A 24,584-nucleotide genomic window follows, 5' to 3' on the forward strand; every position below is an offset into this window, starting at 1 on the left:
CAGAGGATGTGACAGGCTGTGTAAACTGTAAATCACTTGCAATGGAGTTAACTAGCTGGAGAGCAGACTTGCTGGAGCCAGCCCTGGCTGCGCTGCTAAACGTGTGAAGGCTGCGAGGGCCGCTTTTCTTTGAGATAATTGATAACAATTAGACGGCACTTATCTGGGGCTTTGATGTCTGTTTACCCCCACAGAGCCCCCGGGGTGAGGCTCCGTATAAAGGGCAGGGTCTCCCAAGGCCGCTCATTCTCACCCCTACCGCCACAGATCGATCTCGTAGGACATTCAGCAGCAGACATGGCTCGGGCCCCCTTCTCCATCGAGTGGCTTTCGCAGAGCAGTCGCTGCCCGCCTAGCACCACGGATCTCCCAGTTCACCGAGCAAACCCCTACGACCAAACCCAAGGATTATCGGCCCTCTATGGACACTTGAGACTTGCGCCCCAGCAGCACCAACAGGCCCAGATGACACCCAAGTCTTCCACATCAGGTAAATACGACCACAAACTCATCTGGGGGGTAGCGTCCTCCTGGAAAAAGTTACGATTGCCCGGATGGCCTGTAGGGCCTGATGGTTACAGGCCAGGTGATGTCTTCTGCAAATGGATTGCTGCATGGGCAGTTCCAAAGTTACCGTTTAAGATGTGCCGCACAAACTGATCGTGTGTGTCTGAAAACTTTCTTTTGGAGGAACCTCTGCATATTTTGTGAGAGAACTTTTTAACGCTAATACATGCAATGTTTTATTGTATCCAAATATATGCAAATTGGCCATAATTGTAACTTGTAGATTGTTGTATGCGTGTTGTGATAGGCTAAGGGCGGTGTGTTACTTTAGAACTATGGGCCTTTTTCCACCTGGACTAATGTTTATGGTTGTTTCAGGTGGCGTTGATTCCGGATACGAGAGCGAAGCTGGCCGCTCGGACTGTGTCTCCCCTCAGGACAAGGAGAGCAGGCGATGCCCCTCGGTTTCACCTGCGCCGGACAGCAGACTGCTGCCCTCGGAATGGCTCCGGGATCAGGAACTTCACTGTCAAAGTGCTTTAAACTGTGCCAGCCAGGAGGATAGCAGGCTGTGCCCTGCGGACTGCGCCCCTCAGCCCGAGGAGGAAGACCGCAGCTTGTACCCCGAGGACAGTGACAGCCAGGAGGAAGACAGCGGTGTCTGCCACGAAGAAGAGGGCAGCCCCCTGCGCTCTCGGGACTGCGCCACCACAAAAGAGGAAGACAGCAGGCTGGCCCGCAGGATCAGGACGGCCTTCAGCAGCGAACAGATCAACAGCCTGGAGAAGACATTCAAGCGGCAAAAGTATCTCAGTGCCCAGGAGAGGCGCAGACTGGCGGCCAAGCTGCAGCTCTCCGAAGTGCAGGTAGGTGTGTCTACCACGGCTGGGTCGGGGGATGGGTTCCAAAACCCCTTTAAGTAAGCTTAGGGGGAGCACAGTATGGCAGTTTAATAAGAGTGCTTACTGCATTGCTTCCCTAGCTGCAACCGTTTCTAATTATGCTGTGCTGTATGCTGACAGTGAGACTCAGTGGCGTCATGCCTGGCTTTGTGGTTTTTTCCTCCTGCTTCCGCGTGCGTAAATTAAGCCTGGAATTGTTATCGAGCGCTTGGTTAGTGTATCACTGCATGACGTGTCCCAAATGTAGTGAGCTGTGGGTACAGGGGTCTGTCCTCTCTTGTTCTGGATACTAACGGCTCTTCTGTCCTCTCTGCGCAGCTCAAGACCTGGTTCCAGAATCGCCGTATGAAGTTAAAGCGGCAGCTACAGGACATGCAGCCGGACCCGTACGCAACGGCCCCCTTTTACAACGCTGTACCTTACGGCCAGCCAGCCTATGCACCCTTCTTTCAGTATGCGAGTGCCGGACAGCTACCCCTCGCCCACGCCGCAGCAGGCATGGCCTACACGTCAATGGTGCCGTCCTCCCTGTATCCCATGGACCCTTACAAGACCTACGCGCAGCCGCAGCCCATGTTGCAGGCGCCCGCAGGGTACAGTGAGCCCCCAGCCTTCGCCTATTACTGAAGTCTGCGCTCCTGGCAGGGATGAGCACTACGGACTCTTAATAAAAGCGACAACGGACTTTGCCAGTGCCGCTTGCGGGCACTTAAATGCATTACTGTTCATATTGAATAATCAAGTTAATCTTTTTGGATTCCTTTTTAAGACTTTGCACGTTTTTGAGCTGATGGGTAAAATGTTTGAAATATTTAATATATGCTTTTCAAATTTCAAATTATATCTCTTAAATTAAAATCAAAGTTGTTTTATTTAACAAGCGAGTTTGTTTTCGTTCTCTAAAGATACACGTGTGTTTATACAGTTTTTAAGTTTGGGATTACAACGGCTACAACATTGTGGTTTGAAGAACGGTCCCACACTGTCGTTGTTCTTATACAAATCTTCAGCTTCCTTACCCCTATGAGGCAAGATTTTACGGTGCCAATGGGCGTGTTTGGAATGGTTCACTCAGGGCCGGCTTCAGCGGTGGTGCCCCCCCCCTCCTTTCCCCCATGACTACCTCCGGATTCACTCACTACCACTGGGCAAATGTGCTCCTCATCTCTCCCTAGCCCCCCTTTCATTTGTTTTAAAGGCTGGCTTTACTATTCTACTCAGCTATCCTCCTAAAATATAGTTCTGCTCCTTGCAGCAGGCATATTAGCCCTCTCGCTACTTTATGACGAGTCAAGCTGCCGTTATGATTTGAAATAGGGGTGCAAATGATGATCACCTTTCTGGTCGTTATTCAATCCCCTACACGTGTTCTCTAAATAGCCATCTTCAAGCTCGCAGTGAAGCAATGACGCGCTACAGTGAGTGCAGTCCATCCATGTGCATGCTTCCTTGCAGCGTTTCATGTGCAGTGGTACCGGGCCTAGGGATCTCAGGGGCCCCTCTGCACCTTACACGTTTTTATTTCCATCTAGCCATCGGCTAGCGGTCAAAGCTGCGAAACAACAGACATGCCCACATTCAGGGGTTCACATGCACACACTCGCATATAGTCTCACACAGCAGACATACAATGAAAAGGCAGACACTCGCAGGGAAGGGTCAGGTGGGCATACGGATGGGTGCTTCAACATTTACAGCCTGAGAAGGTGGTAGACTTTTAAGGAAAAGACTTAGACTCCGTTCCATCAGTGGCAGAGCTGATGCCATCACTTTCAGTTTTCCTGTCCATCTAACATCTGTATAGACGATGCAGAACATTCTGGGTGTCACATCTTAAGTTATTTTCCTTTGCCTGCACTGTACTTGGGCATGATTTTAATTGTATTTTGTTAAGTTTGCGCCACTTTGCGTCACAAATGACGCAAATGCGGCGCTAAGTGGGCAAACTAAGAGTTGGGTAATCATAACGCCTAATACAAAGTGTTGGCTAAAGGAATAGACCCGGAATTTTGGCAGCTTTAGTCTTGGTAAAACTGTGTTGCTAGTAGAGCTGCAGTGCCCTCCCCAATGTGTTCACAAACTTAGATTGAAGGCAACATAATTTCTGGTTTCAACCACACGATGGTGCTTTAGTTGTCCCTGGCAGCGAAGGAAACGAGAGTCCTGCCCGCAAGTTGGGTCTAATGGCCGGAAGGTGTGCTGCACGGCAAGAACTGGGATCATGCCGACCCTCCCAACACCCCCCCTCCTCCCCACACACACACAACGCTTCCTCGAGTTGGGGAATCTGGGACCCGCACCTGAAAGGATGTAAAGACTTATAATGCACCGTAACCGCCAAATGTTTGAACCCCTGGCAGGTGATTGCGAGCTATCCAAATGTTTAACTTTGAATAGAACCTCGAGCTTTAGTCCCAGATGTGTTTGTCAATTCTGTGTTGGTGACATTAAAACATTCATGGCTCCTGGTGCTCGGACATTATGCGTGGGTATGTTGTTATGAAGTAGGCTGATCCGTTGGGATCAAAACAAAACGTGAATGCCATAACGGACCAGTGGTAGAAGGGCAATGTCTGAAACACGTAATACAAAATACACGCATGGGTACGCGGAGCCCCTGCACTGGCGACCTTACTCAGTACCCGTCACCTGCTTCAGCAGTCCTGGCTGGTACTGGTCCGAAGTGCGACGGATAACGTAAAGCCTGTTTGTAAAGCGCAAGTTCACCCTAGGGGACATCTTTCAGCCGAGTAACAGATGTTTATTGTACTGCCAAATTTAGTGCTTCTCCAGTACAGCTTGGGCTTTAAGGGTTACGGGCCATGGCCCAAAGGCGGCACATACTCCCCCAAACCATATTATAAACAACCCCAGGCTCTTAGCGAAGTTTGAGTCTCCAAGGAACACAAACAGTAGCCCTCCGAGTCCAGACCTCTTCTTTGTATTTCGGTTCTTGTACTCCTCAAAGCGAGGAACACAAAACAGAACTACAAATCCCCAAAGGTGAATAAAGAAGCCTGGACTGGGTGAGTGTCTTACACGGGCCTTGGGTTATTTAGCTATATTTATAATGGCGCCTCGCCCTGGCCACTAGACTGTGTCCCGACAATACATGCAGATGTATGCTTTCCAGTCCCTCCTCACCTCATCTGGCTCATTTGCCTTTTTGAGTGTAACTCCCGTTAATGGCCCGTAAAGTGAGCTGTAAAACCCTGCAGATTACTTTGGTCAGGGGACTGCCAATAAATCGTCGGCAAACGGGTTCTAAACGATAATCGGCGTAAGCGGCCGCCTTCGGTGCTTAATGTGAGGCTAAATGTGTAAGTGTTTGGGGTCGATGCACTGTTTGCAACGTGCCACCGAGGTGTCGGTGCCTGGTCCCCGTCCGTTTGCCCTGTACACCCATAAGTTTTAATTTCACTGGGACAAAGTCGGCAGTGCAGGCAATACGACATCGCTTCATCTTTTACATGGCTGAGGATATGCCAAGAAGAGGTGGGATTTCAGCAGCCAGCCATCAATCTGATGGTACCAAAACCCCGGGCACAAACAACTTGATGGTTTCTGACTTGGCTTGCCAACTAAGCTTCTTGTCACCAGCACACCTTACTGCTAGTCTAGAAGTTTGAGTCCATTCTATCCAATGCATTCGGAGAGATGCAGTTCTCAGAGTCTTTGTGCTGACTGAGCACAATTCTTGATAATGGTTTGCAACAAAAGATTGGGACAGGCAACGTGCCATAGTTTCAACTACATGGTTCCTTCGTCTGACCATCACCGCCCATATTATTTCAGGCGTTGGGTTGGTAGATGAATGCTGCAGGCGGTGCTTGTTTTGTGCTGCCGCGTTTCCCAGGGCACAAGTGATTTGCTGTTCGAGTCCAGTTCTTTTCCTTTGATTTCTAGGACTTGTAGTCCTGTTTTATAATGGAATAAATGAAAGTACAAATCCCAGAATTCAAAGGAAAAACCCGGATTGGAGCAGCACATCACGCATGGACCGGGGAAACTTGGCCGGGCTGTTTTGGGGGCAGCCCTAGGTACTCAAAGGTACATGGGAATTGGCCTCTCTCCTGGCATTAGAGGGGCATCTCCAAAAACATTACCTTCCTTAAATGATTCCCTATTGTTGCAGCAGCAGGTATCTGGGAAGACACTATAGTCGGGGGTGTCAACAATATGTCAGTGGCCGAGGCCAAGAGGCCTGCAGGAATGTCCTGAGGCTAACGAAGCAGGTGTTCCAGCTCTGCCTGAATCTTAATGTATTGTTCAAAGCCAGACATGCACTTGCAATTCACAATAACACAGCTGATATGGTCTTTCACCCCAGGCTACAGGAACTTCAGAATTTTCACCTGTATGCAGCAGAGAAGGTGACGGAATTCTCAGAGGCCTTGTGAAAGATTGGTGTTCTTGGCCTCATGTGATTCATTGGCAGCTTGTCTCACAAGGAGCGTATGGGTGGCTTATGACAAATCTTTTCAGAACTATAGGATTTTTTTGTGGAATTCATACATCATATCTTCAGCATATAGTGACACATAAATGTCGCATCACTAATCTGAAATCTGTGGCAGTGAGTGCCCTGATGGAGCACATTGCCAATGGTTCTAGGGCCAATTGAAACAGCATCAGTGGTAGTTGGTAACCATGCTGGGTGCCTCTGCCCACCACATGGCTGTCAGATACAATATGGCTTGTTTTCATGTGGGCCATCGGTCTTGTGTATGACAATTTAGTCCAGCTGATGAATCCTCTGCTTAGGCCCATGCTCATCATAACAACCTATAGGAAATCCCAGGACAGGGAGTCAAAGGCCTTTTTATTATCTATTGCCAGTGCAAAGCCATTGCATTGAGCTCCATGGGTCAATCATTTATCTGAATCAACCTCCTAATATTTTGGAAGGCTCTATGTGTAGAAATATGCCCTGATTAATTGATGTGAATGAATCTCTATTTGGGTTAACAGTCTGTCAGCTAGACTTTGACTCAGGATCTTGTAATTGACATTCAGTAAGGAGTGGGAGGGGTCTGTATGACCCAACCTCCTCCCTGCCTCTCCTCGGTGCAAGACCAAGCGAGCTGCACAAGTCGCAAAAAACTAATTAGGGAGACTATCTGTACCTGGTACCTTCCCCAGTACCATGGCCTTGATTGCACCCTTGACTTCTTGCTCCACGAAAGCTTCACCCAACGGGTCCATCTCCGCTGCTGGGAGGTCCCTTAATGGAGTACAAAGAACTTATTTGTAGATTGTCTTCACCATGCACTCTGCCCGGCCGTATGTGTGTGTAGGCTTCAAGAAATGTGCGATTAATTTCCACCTGTTAATGGACCACCTTGGATTGTGCAATCTTGATGCTGAGTATTTGGGATCCCCATATTTCAGGGTCAAATATTCAAGCAAGTTTTATCATGCACATCATGGGCGTTAGCTAAATAAGAGCTGCAGTCATAGCCCTGCAATCCCTCTATTAGGGCCAATAAGGACTCCCTTTCCTTGCGTATCCTAGGTTAATTAACAGAGCTCTCACTCAGCGTTTTTCTAGCCTGTGGAATTATTATTCTTATTTTAGAATATCTGTGTAGAGCTGTGCATTGACCCCACAAGTCTTTACCATGCATTGCCATTGTAGCACCACTTTAAATGCCCCAATGACCTAGAGGTTGCTGCTCTTTTATTCTTCCCAAAGTAATTATTGGTCTCTCCCAGTGTTTCCCATAAAACGGGCTCTCCTAGCAACACATTGCTAAGCCTTCAACCCGTAATCAGGGGCTTTGGAGTGCTCCAATTAAGGGTAAGCATCAACGGGGAATCGTCAGAGTGTGTCCTAGCTAGGTATTTTGCTGCTGTACTTTCACTTGCAGTGGTTCGCATAAATTAAATCATTACAGTATTTGTTATACAATTTACTTATAGCACATCTATGAAAAATCCGATTGAAGGTGATTGATGTACACATGTACTTGCAAGAGGCATTCTCTGACATGTCAAAGCACTATGGACTGGATTCCTCTCAACCTACTTGGACTTCTATCCCTGAGGGATGGTCGGAACAGTCAGCATCATACCCACCCACCCCTGCAAACCTTATTCTGCAAAAGGGGCCAGAGGATGTGAGAGAAGGGGCTGGAGTCCACTTGCCCTACCCTGGTTTACTGTAAAAGTATGCCTCAAGCTACTGTGAATGTCCTTTGCAGAATAGAGGTTTCTGGACATCCCCTCAGTACTGTCCTATGCAGTATTTGGTATGGGGTGCTTGTATTGCAGAGAGGAGTCAATGCTGCATGCCTGCTATTCCACCACAAGAGTGACCAATTGAATGAGGTGCTCTGCCCTCTCCACAGGAAAGCAAGAACTGAGTAAATGCTTGATGCCCTTGATGAAAAGGTCTGTGCCCACAACAGAGAGATTCACCCCATCCGGGTAGAACATCTGCTCTCCCCTTATCAATGTGTGCAGGAAATGTCTTAAATGTCGAGGTATTTGGCACAATTTTGTCAATTTAGCATTACGTCACCTTACAGAAACATTTAGGGGCCTTGACTTCATTAAATTAATGCCCTAGCCTCAAATGCAATGAGATATCATGTGGGAGAGGGACCATGCAATAACGGCATTCGGGAATGACCAACACAACCAAGAGAACTCCTTCAGAATAGATTCCCTCACTTCTTTTTAATAGCCTTTTTAGATAATTACCAGCCAGATGCACAATTATATGGTCTGGAAACTTGATTCCCTTGCAGCCTTTTATCTTCTCCATCATCTCTTGCAGCTTTGTGATCTTAAGACCTTCCACTCCGCATAACCTGAAGAAGATATTCTTCAATGCCTTTGGCTTAGGCTTACAGGGCTTTTGCAACCGGTAAGCAGCACTCCGCAGAAAGAAGTGACCAATGACATTAGAAAGAATGGCTACTAAACAAAATCAGAGAGCGAGAAAAAACAAGGTTTAACACCATATCAAAGAAAAGGACAATCACTATAACAATTCGGGACATGTGTAGCTTTGGAAACAAAAAGATGATCAACATCCTATACTCCTAGCTTCTTGCTGTGAAAGACCTGCACTGATCACAATGGTTGCAGCCCCTATTCTGAATCAGTGAGAAGAGTACCTGGTTAGGTCAGTTCCAATAGACTTCAGGGCTGAGGCAGGACCACTGAGAACTGGTAGCGAGGAAGGCAATCACCATTTGAATTAATAAATAGTGCAGATATTCCAAGTTCAGACTGTAATGCCAGGTAGGTCCTTGTGTAAGCTACTGTACAAATAGAAGTACCTGTAGCTGTCTGGGGTTCGATGTTGGCCACTTTACCAACTTGGACTGTTTGGACATTCTGAGGCTAATCACCTTGTCCAAGTTAATGTGGGTGTCCTGCTATTGCAGGGTGCCGGCATGACTCTGCTTGGAGTTGCCAACCTATTTCCTAATTTTGAAGGCACCATAAATGCTGTTGAAAACAGCATCACCTCATACGGCAAGCTGCACGCTTGGTCTAATTATCCAATATTGTGGGAAGCTTCTGCCTCCTGCCATCATTAGACTCAGTGCTGAGTCGAGCCCAACCTGGCAAGGCCTTACTCACTAGCAAACAATTCTCACGTCCTGTGTCCCTCTTAGCTTTGTGAAGAAACCCATAGCTGCCACATGTGCCCTAGCAAAGGATAGTGACATATTTTGCTCCTGTAGTGACACCACAACAAAGCAGAGGGAGCTAACTGAAAAGGGGGATCCCAGATATGCATTCCACAAAAAGACCCTATAGTTCTGAAAAGATTTGTCATAAGCCCCCCATACGCTCTTTGTGAGAGAAGCTGGTGGGGCTGAGGACGTACAGGAGACATTAATTCAGAGCACTTTAGGGCTGTAGGTGAGTTGGGAGACGTCCTATGCTTTACCCCAATCTAAGTCTTGGCATAGGGACAAAACCTGAAGAACTGGGGACTCTGTTGTAATGAAGGTAGGAGACGATGTGAAGATTCACATACATTTATTTCTTTAAAATCACAGACCGCCGCTGTCACGTCCTCCGGCCTCGTGGCTTTCCCAAGCGTTTCTCTCACGCTCAAGAGCACGGGAGAACGCGACAGCTGGCAGCACACTAGATAGGTTCGGCACGCGGTAATGTTGCCGCGTGCCAAACAAACCTTGAACACAACATAATATCTCCCTTTATTTTTAAATTTTTTTTTTTTTTATCTACACACCCCAACCTAAAAGATAAACAACATAACAATAAACCACTAAACAATATTGGCGAATGTAACAATAACAACAAGTAGATTTCCTGCTAACAACCATGAGATTCCCTAAGTTTGAGCGGCACCCATCTCACTCGAACAGATCTTCTAAGTGTTTGGGGAACTCCCACCTTAGTGTTTGGCTCTGATCGTTCCTGAACCATGCCCTCAGCTACCACTCTACTACCCCGTCTCATACCACAGTCACTGTCGTCATTCACCTTCACAGCTTTACTCACATTCCACCACTGACCACCCTCAACCATAATAGCATTACCACACACTTTCCTCACAGTAACTGGACTACCATAACAAGCATCCCCTTTCCTCACAAAGGTCTGTAGCTTAATGCGCACAACATCACCTGGTTGAATAGAGCATTCTTTTGTAGAATTTTTCTGGTCATACCTAGTTTTCATCCTATCCTGATATTTCTTTACCTCATCCCTAACTATATCCTTGTCCACTGCATCCGGAAATTTACCCGACACGATCCTGGCTAACCAAGCCGGGAAAAGTTTTGACGTACTACGCCAACCTTTCAAAAGTTCAAATGGGGAGATTTTTGTCACTGAATGTGGTGTGGTACGATAAAACCACAACATCGAATTCACAGCTTCTTCCACATCCAATCTACTTGCTTTAGCCCACTTTATGCATTCCACAACCACTCTGTTCATTCTTTCGACTAAACCATTAGTTTGAGGATGGTACAGAGAACTCTTCAAATGTTTCACACCAGACTCTCTTAGAAAGGTTTCCATCTCATTGCTCACAAACTGTACACCATTATCCGAGACTAAATATTCTGGAAAACCATCCCTCCAAAAGATCTCTTTGATGAACTGAATGGCAGAACTTGCCGAAGGCTTAGCGAAAAACCGCACTTCTGGCCACTTACTAAAGTAATCCATAAGTACAAAGGCATAATGCATGTGACTAGGGAGAAAATTGAAAGGCCCAACCATATCAACACCCACTTTACACCAAGCCTTATCTGGTAAAGGTATGGGTTGTAATGGTGGCTTCACAATCTTCAACCCTTTTTCGGCACAATTGCACACAACACATCCATGAACTGCCCTTTCTACATCTTTATCCATAGAAGGCCACCAATAGAGCGCCCTGATCTGTCTTTTTGTCATGGTGCTACCAAGGTGCCCATCATGTGCATGGTCCACCAATTTTTGTCTAACCTCGCACGGAGGTACACACTTATCGTTCCTTAACACAATGCCATCCTCAATTGATAACTCATCACACACCTTGGCATACGGTTGGACCTCTGAAATCAAATTCCTTTCCTTAGGCCAACCGTTGACTATATACTGCTTAACCCTGGATAGCACCTTGTCATTGCTTTCAGCCATCTTCCATACCGTTTCCGTGCACACTTTGGATTCATCAGCATCCACAGCCGCTATAAAACAATCCTCCACATCATCCTCCACATCAACAGTACTTTCATCACAAACAGGTAAACGAGATAAAAAGTCAGCTGTGAAATTATCTTTTCCTGGAATGTATCTGACATGAAAATCATACTGTAACAGTTTTGTGGTGAGGCGTGCTATGCGAGGGGTAGTATAATTGATCTTGTCACCATTTAAAATGTACACCAATGGTTTATGATCAGTTTGAACAACAAATTTTCTCCCCCATATATAGCTTCTAAATTTCTCACTAGCCCAATAGCATGCTAGCAGCTCTTTCTCAATCACAGAGTAATTGAGTTCTGACTCACGTAATACTCTAAAGGCATAACTAATAACCTTCTCATCCTTCCCCATACCTTGAGACAGCACAGCACCCAAACCATACCTACTAGCATCAACAGTTATGGTGCACAAATGGCTGGGGTCATACGGACTCAACGGCCTTGCATCGACCAACTCCTGCTTGACCCTTTCAAATGTAGATTGACACTCACTGTCCCATATGAACGGTACTTTGTTCTTGAGCAAGTTTGACAAAATCTTCATTTTGCTAGCATAATTGGAAATGAACCTAAAATAGTATTCACACATGCCTACAAATGATCGCAACTCGTCTTTGTCCTTGGGATTAGGCGATTCCACAATCGCTTTTACCAACCCAGGCCGCGGTGCAATACCATCCCCAGACACACAATGACCCAAAAATTCTATCTCTTTCTTGTAAAATTCACATTTTTCTTTCCTTACTCAAATGCCATATGACTGAAAAATTTTAAAGACAGATCTGATTTTCTCGTGATGACCTTCCAAATCCCGAGTATGAATCAAGACATCATCTTGGAAAACCAGATTGCCCTGTACTACCCCCAACATTTTGTGCATGATACGTTGAAACGCTGAGGCAGCAGAGGCCAACCCAAATGGCATCCTGCAAAACTGGAAAGTGCCAAACGGGGAATTGAAAGCTGTGTAATGGCGCGAACCCTCATCCAACACCACTTGGTGATATGCTGATGCCAGATCAATTTTTGAAAACCACATAGAGCCTCTGAGCTCATCGAGCAGGTCGCTAATCTTAGGTAAAGGATACGAGTCTACCCATATCTCCTTATTGAGACTCCTCAGGTCCACACACAAACGTAGGTCCCCCTTTCGTTTCCGGGCAACCACCAATGGAGAAAGCCACAAACTGGACTCTATAGGCTCAATAACACCATTATTTTGTAGTTTGTGCAATTCAGCTTTAAGATCGTCTCTTAGAGTAAATGGTACGGACCTGACCTTATGTCTCACTGGGATAGCCCGATCCTTTACCTTAATTTTGTGCTTGAAACCCGCAATCTTTCCCAAACCCTGTGCAAAAATGCTAGGAAACTCCTCTTCAAATGGTGCCTTTGATTCTGAGTTCCCTACAACCAGTACTTGTTCTTTAGCACCAGGTTTCAACACCATGCCAAACAGCCCTTGGTGGTACCATCCTAAAATGTTCAAGCCTTTATATGCCACATAAATTTTACCAAAAATCTTTCGATCCTTGAACTCAAGACTATCTTCTATGTAGCCTTCCAGTTCAATTTTCCTGCCCTCATAAGACACAGGTGATCTGTCGGGAGGCAATAACTTCCTGTCACCCCACACATTGTGGAAGAGATCAGATGTAATCATAGTAATACGTGCCCCAGAATCCACCAACAACCGAAGCCACTTATCACCAACCCGAATATCTATAAGAGAATCTACACATTGATTTTGATCTTTGACTCCACAAACCTTTTCAGTGACCACCACAATCATATCTTGATAGGCTTTAACAAAAGAATCCTCTTCATTTTCCCCCTCTTCCTCTACCACTGTGGACACCCTATCTTGCTTATTACCCATGGATTGACAGACTTTAGCAAAGTGACCTACTTTACTACACTTCCTACATACAGCATTCTTTGCTGGACAGCTTTTGCCATCCTTAAAGTGAGGCATGTTCCCACATCTAAAACATATATTAGACGACCTGAAGAATGGATTGTCATATTTTCTCGAGACGCCTTTCTTTACCGCACTCATTTTAGTAACGACATTCACATGCATTTGATCAGAGTCCTTCACTCCAGTACTTATTGAGAGTTCCTTTAGAGATATCTGCGCCAGTTCAACGCTCTTAGCTGTTTTAATGACATCTTCCAAGGTAGGATTGCCCACGGTAAGTCGCTTCTGTTGAATGTGCTTATTTGAGCAGTGACCGATGAACTGGTCCCTAATTAACTGGTCTTGGAAATCTCTAAATTCACACTTCGAGGCCAATTGTCTCAGCGCACTGACATATGCGTCAACATCCTCACTTTGAGACTGCTGACGCTTGAAGAATTTGTGCCGCAAAACCACCAAACTTGGGAGTACATCAAACCTTGTGGACAACTTCTTGGTGGTCATATCATATTCATCAAGCTCCTCATCAGTTTGCGGCAGGTCCGGTAAGTGTTTGAAAATCTCTCTACCTTCATATCCCAAAGAATGTAAAAGAAGGCAGTTCTTCCTTTCAGGGCGAAAACGCGAGGCTCCAATAGCTCCTAGGTACGTCTCGAAACCGTCAAACCATTGTCTCCAAGGGATGGGAGGAGCACCAGAAGTTTCCAAAAAGGGTGGTGGAGGATTAACAGACTGCATATCACAAATCAAGAGGCAGCAAAAAAAACAGAACTGACCAGGACGTGTTCAGATGAAAATTGTATCAATAAAAACACCCAAAAACTATAGCACTTTGAAGCAATATAGCCATATCTTTCCCAGTAGTCCCTGCTACAAAGATACAATGTAGCGTTTAAGACAAAAATGTCCAATATAATGGTATTTTTCGCTGTTATTCTCAATACTGTGCCCCAGTGTAGCATTGACAACAACTACCTTCAAAATGGTGCTCAAAATTGCCAACCAAAGTAACTGCAGAGTCCCATTCTAGTTGTCTGCTGCCAAGTAGTCACACGATCCTCCTCCAGCCTGCATCCAAAATACCTTATGCTTCCTGGAGAAAAAAAAACTGAACACTAATGCGTGGGTGCTTAGCGGCGGTCCAATGGCTCCCTCGTCGCCAAATCGATGTTGTAATGAAGGTAGGAGACGATGTGAAGATTCACATAAATTTATTTCTTTAAAATCACAGACCGCCGCTGTCACGTCCTCCGGCCTTGCAGCTTTCCCAACCGTTTCTCTCACGCTCGAGAGCACGGGAGAACGCGACAGCTGGCAGCATACTAGATAGGTTCGGCACGCGGTAATGTTGCCGCGTGCCAAACAAACCTTAAACACAACAGACTCCCTATGGGGTAAACCTACCGCACTCAGATACTTGGGAATCAGCAGTAGGTGCATTGTTCATGTAGCTTATATGGGGCACCAGTGTAAAAAGGATTGCAGTTTCAAAATGAAAACTTCCTGCCTCAGTGGGGGAAATGGTGGTCCCGGACCTTGAAGTATTTCATTTGGTGGCACAACTGCAATGGGCGGCATGCTGGTGGGAACACTGTTTTGGGAGATTGCACTGTTTGGGAGATAGCCCTGACTCCTCACCAGGGATCGTATTTACGCAGCTACTACTGGCCCCAACAGGCCTGCCACGCATGAGAGAGGAGGAGATCCTGGTGGCAACCCTTCCTTATGGATGGAGCCAGGCACTCCAACGCACAAAGACTCAGGCACCCTATGCCAGTGACCTTCCACTCCAGACTCTGCTCGTCATGCTACATAAAGGCAATTGGAGTGACCTCCGGGACTAATTAGAACTGGGACTCACCAGAGTGAGTGATCTCTTTATTAATGATATGCTGACAGACGTTGTGAGTCTGCATGAACAATTTGAGGCTCTGGCATGCCATTTCTTGCTCCAAGGCTCACTTGCCTGCAGTAATGCACGAATGGTGGTGCACCAAATGGGCCAAACCCAAGACTCATAGAGACCTGCAGTGTATTTGTGAGATCCGTGGAAGGTGACAAGCATCCTTGCTGGTCTATAGGGTGCTGCTGAAGCAGTTGTAATCAGACTTCGGATTGCTCAGTGAACATAGTGAACATTGGGAAAAGGACCTCTGGTCCCCTCTAAAGGACTTGGACTGGGCTAAATATTGGCACGCAATCCAGCAGTCTCATGCACATGCAAGATTCAGACTTATTTAGTAATATTACCTTCACAGGGTATACATCATAAATAAATGAGTGACTTTTCTTAAATGAGCACGCAAGCTGCCCTAGGTGTGGGGAGGTTAATGCTGCATTATTTCACATGGTCTTGGTGTGCCCGGCTTTAACTCCCTACAGGGACAGGGTGATGGAGATAGTAACAATGGGGAGCCAGCGGGCTAAAACTACAGGGAATTACCTACTGGGCTGGTTTACTATACAGAGGGCAGATGCCATCACTTCTAGATTCATAGAATTTGCATTAATACTACCTAGGCACCAACAAGCACTAGCCATAAAACTGTAGAAATGGTTATCAGAACTTTGCAAATGGGCTAACTAAGAAGGAGGTGTGCTGCAAAGGGAGGCTAACAAGGGTCTACGACCAAAGAGTTGGGCAGAAGCCCGGAATCAAATACTGACAGACATACAATACATAGAGGGAAGGATAGTGCTCTAGGAGGCTAAAGTGGGCTCACCATGAGAGTTCGTTATTGGCTGAGATGCCATGAAATAAGCAACAAACTGCTTATGGCAGGTAGGAACTGAACTCCTATCCACCACGGGCAGACAGGTGGACCCTGGCATTGAAAAGTGTACACCCATCCCAATTAATTCCTTAGCTTTATAACATAGGCATCACATAATCTATCTCTAGTAGGGCTATTAAGGGTTTATTATTTTATTTTATGCTATAACAGTTTTCTGTTTCAGATGGCTCATTATCAATTGAATTGGGGAAAAATTGAACTGGCTGAAAAAAGCCAGAGAGGATTGACTAATCTTCAACTACTTAGACCCAGGAGAGGAAGGGAGTGGCTGTAACACTATGTAGTTTATCTCTGGTGTTAAAACACAATAAAACGATGTTTAAAAAACATTGAATCTATGCTCATTTTTGTCTACAATTGAGCGTGATTTATGATTGTCATGCTTGTGATGTGCTGTTAATAAACATGGCCTGTTGCTCATGGCAAAAGTGTAAAAATAACTTATCATTGACTCTTTTGAGTTGAAGGGAGGGGTGTGATCCAGACTAGGAGTCTTTGGGCCCTATCACTTTGTGCTGCTTTGTGCTCTTTTGCATTAAGGTAGTGTTCAATGGGTGGCATTTGGGCTTTCCGGTGCTATCATCCATGGTTCTTTTATGCTCACCCAGATCTACAAATATTGGAAAACTTGCATTTGCATAAAAAAACACCTACTGGAAGCAAGCATAACACTGGAGAAATGTTTTAATTTCTTCAAACATTTCACCGATTGCATGTGTGCTGCACTGTACAAGATTTTGTATCAGAAGGGTGTACTTCCAATACAAAACCTATGTTAGATAGCAGACATACACCTTTGCATTATAGTGCAAATATGTGTGTCTTGCACTGGGCAGCCTGTTTGTGGACCAGCACACGGTAAGAGAACAGCAGCAGGTCATATTTAGTAAATATAGCTCTGCTCTCTCACCCTAGCGCAGCACAGCAACTTTGATAGTGTTGCAAGATTTTAAAATACATATATCATTACTTTTTCCCTTTCGTACTAACTCCCACAACATGCTGCCAGCCGGATTCAACATTTGACGAATGCTGAACAGATTGCTATATCAACCCTCCGTGAGCGACAAAATACAAGCATCTGCTCTCACCACATCCGAAATTCTGCTTATTTATATTGTTTCACACTAATCAATATTGCAGAGGCATATCTATCATTAATGACCCAGGTGTGGTTGTATTGGCAGGGGTGTGAGGGTCCTCTGCACCTTTATTATGGCTACATGATACTGTCCATCCAGGGGGACCAGTGCTCATTTCCCTTGTTTACATTAGTACCCACTCAATTATGTTATTGGAGTCTTCTATTTCAGAATTCTTTGGAAACGTATTGCAGATACAGTTTTAGGCGGTATCAGAGACAGACTTCTGAAATGTCTAGATTATTTACCAATAATCTTCATTAGTCCAATTCCACATTTCTAGATGCATTACTTACTGATGCAGCTTTCAGGCCCCATCTCCCTGTGTACACCCCTTTCAAAGCATCGTTTTTCCCTTTCCATTCTAATTTCAATATAAAGAGAATGGTGTCACTAGCACGTCCTGTTGTTCCTAGGCTCCCAAATAAATGAAATGTTCAGGGTGGGAGGTTGTAAATGTAGATACCGGGATGAGGAGAGTGGAGTCATGGTAATGAAGACTACCGGTAAGTAATTTAGATATTTCCTCATCATCCTTTTTTTCTTGTTCCATTCATTATTATAGCAGACATGCCAAATCAAAATGTTCTTTCCAGAAAGTATGATAAAGAAAGCACAGGATTCAAGCAGCATTTACATTTAATTAAAAACATGAACCTGGCCCCAACATCAAGTCTATTCAGGTTATATTTTGTACATTTATAATTTTCATACCAAAGTGCAACTTAGTTCCTTGGGCTAAATTAAACCTGTATTTTTTAACAAAAGTAAAAAGCCTTATCCGAGTTCTGCAGAAAAAATGTTTTGAAACAGAGGCTCCACCCAATTCCCCTCATAAGACTGCCACCACCCTTGTGGAACGGACTGGTGCAAAAACTGGAAGATACCATCTTTATTTTGAGTTAGCAATATAAATGAGTTCTTTAAACCAAGGATTTAATGTGGATAATGATGATTTGCAACCTCTACTGACTTGCCTAACATTGACAAATAATCACATTTCCTGATTTCTGCAGATCTGGTTAAATATTCAACAAATGCAGTAAAACATCTTTGTCTGAAAGTGAATCAGAGCATATGACACAGAGATAACTATCTCTAAAGGCCAGTGAAAAACTGAATTAATGTTTGGCACAATGTTTGGACATAGCCCCAAAACAATGTAATCATCAAACAACCTCAGATAAGAAGGATTGCACAGCAATGCATTCAGGTCTCACAAATCCCTTGTAGTACCAATACACACCAAAATCGCACCTTTAAATACATAATCTTGTCTAAACTCGGCCAGTGACTCAAAATGAACTGTTGGTAAAGCATCTGGAACCAAATGCAAATTCCAGACTGGAAATACATTGTTTGTCCTTGGTCTTAAGATATAAAATTAATTGAATAGTCAAATAGATTAAACCATGAGTATCCAGTAAGGATTTCCCTCGTGATCATAATGCCTTAACAGCATCCATTGTAACCTTAAGGCATCTTGACACAGCCTTTATGAAAACTGTCTTGAAAACAAGGAAGGAAATTGAGTGGAACGTATACCATTTTCGAGTAGATTCCCTTCTTGAATCCTGAACCGCATAGCTACTGAAAGAGAAAACCCTTATGTACTAAGGCCCTCCCTTTCAACCTCCAAACCGCCAATTTCAATCAATGAAGCAATGAGAGAGGCAGCTACAGAGGGGATTCAAGGGACATGGTTCCAGGGGGCGCAACCAGTCTTGGGCAACTAAAATGTCCTTTAGCAATGGAAACCTCTGCCTCCTCAATCAGTATAGGAGAACCAATACTATTTTTGCATTCTCTCTCTGAATTTTCAAGATAATGTGGAGAATCAGAAGGAAGGAATATGACAAAGATCTGGATCGCTGGCTTATTAATGCATTCACTCCCATGGTTTACTGGTTGTGAAACTGGGAAAAAATAACTGATGAAATACAGCATTCTGGTGGTCTGTGAAAAAATCTACTGTCAGATTCATAATTCTCCTGCACATTTATGAAATACATGAGTTGTCCACCTGAGATTCAGGGATGAAGGAAACACGCTCCTCAGCATGTAAGGGCAGAATTGTATTAATTATAGCTCCTAAATTAGTGTAACATTTTACAAAAGTGCGAGCAGTGTAGTGCTCGTAGGTGTGAGTGGAATGGACAATAAAATATGATATGTCAGGTATTCCCCCCCCCCCCCCCCGGTTTTTGTATAAAATATAGCGCTGAATCTGAGTAATGTTTCTTATTGCCAATTAATTCCTTGACAGACTATCTAGTTGACCCAAACTACAAATCAAATGTGTCTTCTCAGGGCAGAACCACTTTCTTGTACAAACCTAAGGGGTACGAATAAAGAAAGGTTTTTTTGATTCATAAAGCAGCAATATACCATCAGTGAAACACCTGCTAGCAGTACTCAAAATACCTCAATTCTGTAGTCAATAAATGCACATGCAGAGGTTGCCAACAAACAGGGACACATCAATGGCTCCTCATAAAGCAAAATGTAAATTAGAAAATGCAATGCTCTAATAAGAGCTAGTTCAATGAAACAAATACACCTTAGATATAAAATATTGTGCAGCACCAAAAGGGATCTAAAAATTGCCCACTTCATAAGGTCCTAAAATAGGTACAAAAACACTTCGAGAAGGCAGCCCGCTTCCACCAAACGATTGTAATTTAATTGTAATAGTATTTATATAGCGCTTACTACCCCTGACGAGGCATCGAAGCGCTTTTCAGCGAGTAGCACGCTACTCCGGAACCTAACAAGAATTAGTGATGGATTAGTATCAGGAAATATGAGTACAGTTGTAGTATTATTATGAGTTAATTTGAGCCGCGGATATGAGAGTTTGTTAGTTAGATTGACTGGAGTAATGGAGGGGTGGAGGAAGAAAGAATCCAGAAGTGTGAAGTCAGAGTATATGGTAATAGGATTTAGGCTTGGGATGAGTAAAAGAGGATGGAGGAGGGAAGAGTCTGTGGAAGGGGTTAGGAAGATCATAGTAGCAGAGTGAGATAAATGAGGGCGCATTTAGTAGGGTTGTTTGGGAGGTCATGGTAGTAAAGTGAGGTTTGGTGCTGGAGGGAAGGGCTTAGGCAGAGTTATTTAGGAGATGAAAGTAGTAGAAAGGATTTGGGATGAGTCAGAGTTGGAATGGAGGATAGATTGATAGAGACATGACATATGATGATGGGTAGATAAGTGTGATATGAGAGCAGGGATTCATAGATATGTAGTATAACAAACCCACCCAGGAGCCATGCAATGACCCACAAACATGCCAAGCACAGAACAACATACACACATACATAAATATATATATATACACACACACATACACACATGACTACACACACATATGCACACATATATGTACATACAATACACATTTAAAACCATGGGTAAATATACTTAAACAGGTTTAAAGAGTGTGTGTGTAGTTTATTGTTATGACATAGTGACAATACATCTTTTCTAAAGAACTAGAAATAACTAGAAATATACACATCAACAGAAAAAATATTTATCAACATGGGCAAATGCAGTCCATAGTTGTTTGAATATGGTGGTTATGAAGGAAAGAGCCAACCCTTGAGTAGTTTTCTAAAGACAAGACAGTTATCTGTGGCTCTTATAGTTGTGGGTAATGAATTCCATAGTTTGGCTGCTTGAACGGAGAAGGATGTACCACCTATAGTCTTTTTCTATGATCATGTTTGATGGTAAAAATGTAAAACAGTCAGTCCTGGTTGCCATAGGAAACATTCAGCTACTGAGATGTCCAACTCTGTCACTAAGTAGCATGTGCTCTGCCTTAGTGCCGCTCATACAATGTATCAAGCCGAGTCAAAGAGTGTGTCTCTGTGCAGCAGTAACACAATGTGAAATATAGTATTAGGTATTTACACTCTGATTGTAATAAAATGCTGCCTTCCCATGCAAGATACTCAAGATATTGATCAATTGGTACAAGCAGGAGAGCACAGTCTACTTCAACGTTGCTCTTCCTCTGCTGTGAGTCTCTCTGAGGGATGCAAGATTATTTTATGCCCAAGTCAAAATTATATGTGCCAACTTGTTTAGAGACTCTGATGGATTCGGTTCACAATTTTCTGTTCAAATAAGAAATTGTGACAGAATTGTTCATTCCTATGATAACCTCTGCTCTCTGAACCTCCACCACAAAGCTTTGCAGAGCCTTCCTAATAGCCATCAGTTCTCTCTAGGGCGAAGACCGTCCTTCCTCTTGAGCCATTCAATGACCTGGAACCATCTTTGAACCCAACACTGCTCTTTGCCCCTTCTTGCTCAAATCTACAGTTATTACTATTGGAAACTAAATTGAAGAGTTTGGAGGAGAGGATTACACCATCACAAATGTGATGGATACCCCGTCCTCCATATTACAATTCTACTATAGCCAATGAAACTTGTTAAACAGCAGATGGGATATCCATCTCTTTTCTGATATAACCCCTCTGTCAAACTCTAAATCTGGGCCCAAGATCTAAAAAAATCTCCTCTCCCTAATTTCTGATAATCCAAAAATCACTAGAGTTGCTCCTTCAGAGCCTTTGTCGCTGGACTCTTGGCATTGATGTTTTTGGATGTTGGCCTCCAATGGTGTAGTTAATGTTAATATCTCTTGACTGTTGGTGAGCGCGTGCCAACAACAGGTCTAAAAGAGTCTTTTACAAAGGGCAAGTTGGAATGATTAGAAGTGCGTTTTTCGACCTGAGGTACCTCTTTCCAGAGAGCCAAACATGTAAAAAACGAATGTTTTTTAATTGAAAAACAATTCTGTAATACTGTATTTCAAGGAGGTCAGGCTTTTACAAGTACTATGAATTCCCAGATTAATTAGTTTCAACAATAAAGAAAGCCAAACTACCGCAAAATACGTGTTGGTTCTAGATGTAAAAATAATTAATTTTGCTACAAAAGTTACTAAAAAAGTTTGAAAAAGGAATGTGTGGCTTGAATCAAGAATAAAGAGGATATTTTTTAAGAATCTGAAATAGTGTGCGGTAAGAGACTATTATATATAAGGCTATTTTACATGTGCCTCCATTTTGTAGTTTATCCCAATGCACCGCTAACCACATTCCATTGCACATTACCCCATTTCCGGCTGAACCTCAAAATCACACACGTATGCACCACTCGAATATTCAGTATGAGCATGGCCATTAGTGTAACATCACTCAAATATAAACGGCAGTCCTAAGAAGCGACCCGGCATTGGTGACAAAGAGGAGGATTCCCTTTGATGATTGTCTAACAATAAGGGAAACTCTGAGCCTAGAGACTGATGAAGCCCTTCCCTGACAGTTGCAGGGAGATGGTTAGAAGACACAGGTAAGAAGTAGACTTACCTTATGCATGCTGGATATAATAGGCACGCAAGTGACAGTAGGGAATAGAAGACGTATTTGCCCCAAAGAAGTCCAGAGGGTTTATGGCTTGAGAACAAAGTTCCCTACCAAGTATCTCAACAGTGGCCAAAATGATGTTGGCATTTTTAAGAGGGCGTATTGATCCATTACAGATCCAATAGACACCTGGACGCCCCATCACACAGAAGGGAGCTAACTGGTTTTTACCCTATCCAATATCATCCTGAATGAAGACAATATTTGGATAGATATTGAGATAGCCTTAACTTCAATCTTTTTAATCTACTGGTACCTTACAGACCAGGAGAAAATTTATCTATATCTCCCTAATCCTGTGGAAGCTAGTTCTCCCCTGGAGTTACGGTTGAGACAGCTGGGTCAGTAACATCTGTACCCAGTGGGTTGGACTAGCCAATGATGAAGCGTGCCACGATCAAGTGGGTGAGGCTTTTTCATCCATAAGGGAAATACCCCTTAAAAAAGGTGGATAATCATGGTAGTTCAGTAGGCATTGAAGACACACATAATGGTGAATGTAGCCCCGAACCCATTTTTTGTGAGGCTTGCTAATGTTTAATAGGTGCTAAGGTTTCTCATAGACTAGTACTGAATGCCATGTGCATGGTGCAGATTATATGATTTGGTGTTCTCTACTGAGTGGACCTCAGCCATGTTAATATATATATCATTCTGTCTGTGTGGTTATGGACTCTTTGTGGCTGCAGTATGCACTTTTTGACAGCTCCAGTAGATTTGGTAGCAGTAATTCAGATGTAGAATTCATCACACTTTGTCAACCCCATTTTGTGTTTGGCATGGGAGATGGGAAGTTAGGGGGGAGAAAGAAGTTCTACTCAATAACCCTGACGAGCATATTCATATGGGAATCTGGTTTTATTTATTTATGTATTTATTTAGTCATTTGTTGTGTCTTTATTTGTTATTTTAGTCTTCTCTTGACTATTGAATTTACCTCAAGGGAACTATCAGAGTTCATAATTAAATCGAATATCAAGATGTAATATATGTGGGATTTGATGGAATTTTTGCACGTTGCCTAGAAGACACACATCTGTTTAAATTTCATTTAGACAGGAGAAGGTTCCATCCTCCAGTGGTGGATGTTTCTCAGATGCTGGAGTAGCCCCCAGGGCCTCATTTCTATATATAAATGGATCTAGAATTAAAAATATATATCAATAAACATCAGCAAAGCAAATAGACCAGGCTTAAAACTTGAAGTAGATACTCCGATCCTTGCAGTCATGCATTTATTTATCCTTCCATTGACTCATTCTTGCATTCTTTCACTTGCCCACCCAAAGTACCAAACTCATTTACTCACAATTTGAAGAGACACTCTCTCAGATCTGCCAGACCTGCTGTCTTTGCTGCTACTTTGTCAAGGGTGTGATTGTTTTTGGTAATGTTTGACTATTAGTTTCTGAGAGTTCTTCCCCTCGTCTCCTTCTGCTACTCTGAGATCAGTCAAATTTCAAGTGGAAGTTTCAGACAGCTCTTCTGCGAGGGGTGTAAGAATGTTTCAATTATTGTGCGTCGGGTACTCTGTAAGGGGTACAAGTATGCTGTTTCATTTATTGGTATTTTGCTTTTCCAGTTCCACTCATGGCTGAAGACACATTGTGTGCCTAGTTAATGACAGACATATCTAACTCTTGAAACAATACTGCAACACTGCTTGCAGAGATACTCAGGTGCAGAGGTCAAAGAGGTGGGGCTTGATAGGGGCTGTGTGGAGGATGGAGAAGCGGAGGACAGGGAAGAGGAATGGTGAGCAGTTGCAGACCAGAGATTTGCTCCCTGGAGGTTTGCTGAGGATTGTGGAGTGCTGGGGGCCAGCAGCAGCCATTGGATGAGTTCGGGAGGGTCTTGCAGGTCAAAGTTGCCTTTGGACCTAAGGCAGACAAGGATAGCTAAGGTCTGCTGTAACACATAGCTCATAAAGCAATTTGCTCCTTCATTACTTGATTTAATCTCCGGCACTTTTCAATCTGCCCCCACCACTAGATGACTCTATGACTCCTACTACTCTGTGTCACTCTGGGTTCCCTGCAGAGGCTCTGAGAATTATCAGGATTGTTGTACTGTTTGATTTTTCTGGTGCTCTTTCAGCTTGTCTTTCACCTGCTTGGCTGTCTTGCCTGCAGAAGTTACAATCAATTAATTAACACTTCAGTATGACACTGTGTGCCACGCTCTATA

The 24,584-nt window shown here is 43.9% G+C and overlaps 1 protein-coding gene across 1 annotated transcript; it reads left to right on the forward strand.

Moving 5' to 3' along the window:
* The first annotated feature begins 251 nt into the window (after positions 1 to 251).
* On the forward strand, positions 252 to 2,288 carry LOC138300425 (homeobox protein vent1-like). The gene is made up of 3 exons (XM_069239775.1): positions 252 to 490; positions 886 to 1,373; positions 1,728 to 2,288. The coding sequence occupies exons 1-3, from the start codon at positions 298 to 300 to the stop codon at positions 2,034 to 2,036; spliced, it is 990 nt and encodes a 329-aa protein (XP_069095876.1). The 5' UTR covers positions 252 to 297; the 3' UTR covers positions 2,037 to 2,288.
* The last annotated feature ends 22,296 nt before the right edge of the window (positions 2,289 to 24,584 follow it).

Source organism: Pleurodeles waltl, chromosome 6 (genome assembly GCF_031143425.1).
Source record: "Pleurodeles waltl isolate 20211129_DDA chromosome 6, aPleWal1.hap1.20221129, whole genome shotgun sequence".
Taxonomy (NCBI): domain Eukaryota; kingdom Metazoa; phylum Chordata; class Amphibia; order Caudata; family Salamandridae; genus Pleurodeles; species Pleurodeles waltl.

What these genes read in the sequence shown, in the direction of transcription:
- LOC138300425 (XM_069239775.1), top strand. Translation starts at nt 298, where the DNA reads ATGGCTCGGGCCCCCTTCTCCATCGAGTGGCTTTCGCAGAGCAGTCGC. An exon ending in ACCCAAGTCTTCCACATCAG is followed by an intron (nt 491 to 885) that starts GTAAATACGACC and finishes TGGTTGTTTCAG; the next exon opens with GTGGCGTTGATTCCGGATAC. An exon ending in TGCAGCTCTCCGAAGTGCAG is followed by an intron (nt 1,374 to 1,727) that starts GTAGGTGTGTCT and finishes CTCTCTGCGCAG; the next exon opens with CTCAAGACCTGGTTCCAGAA.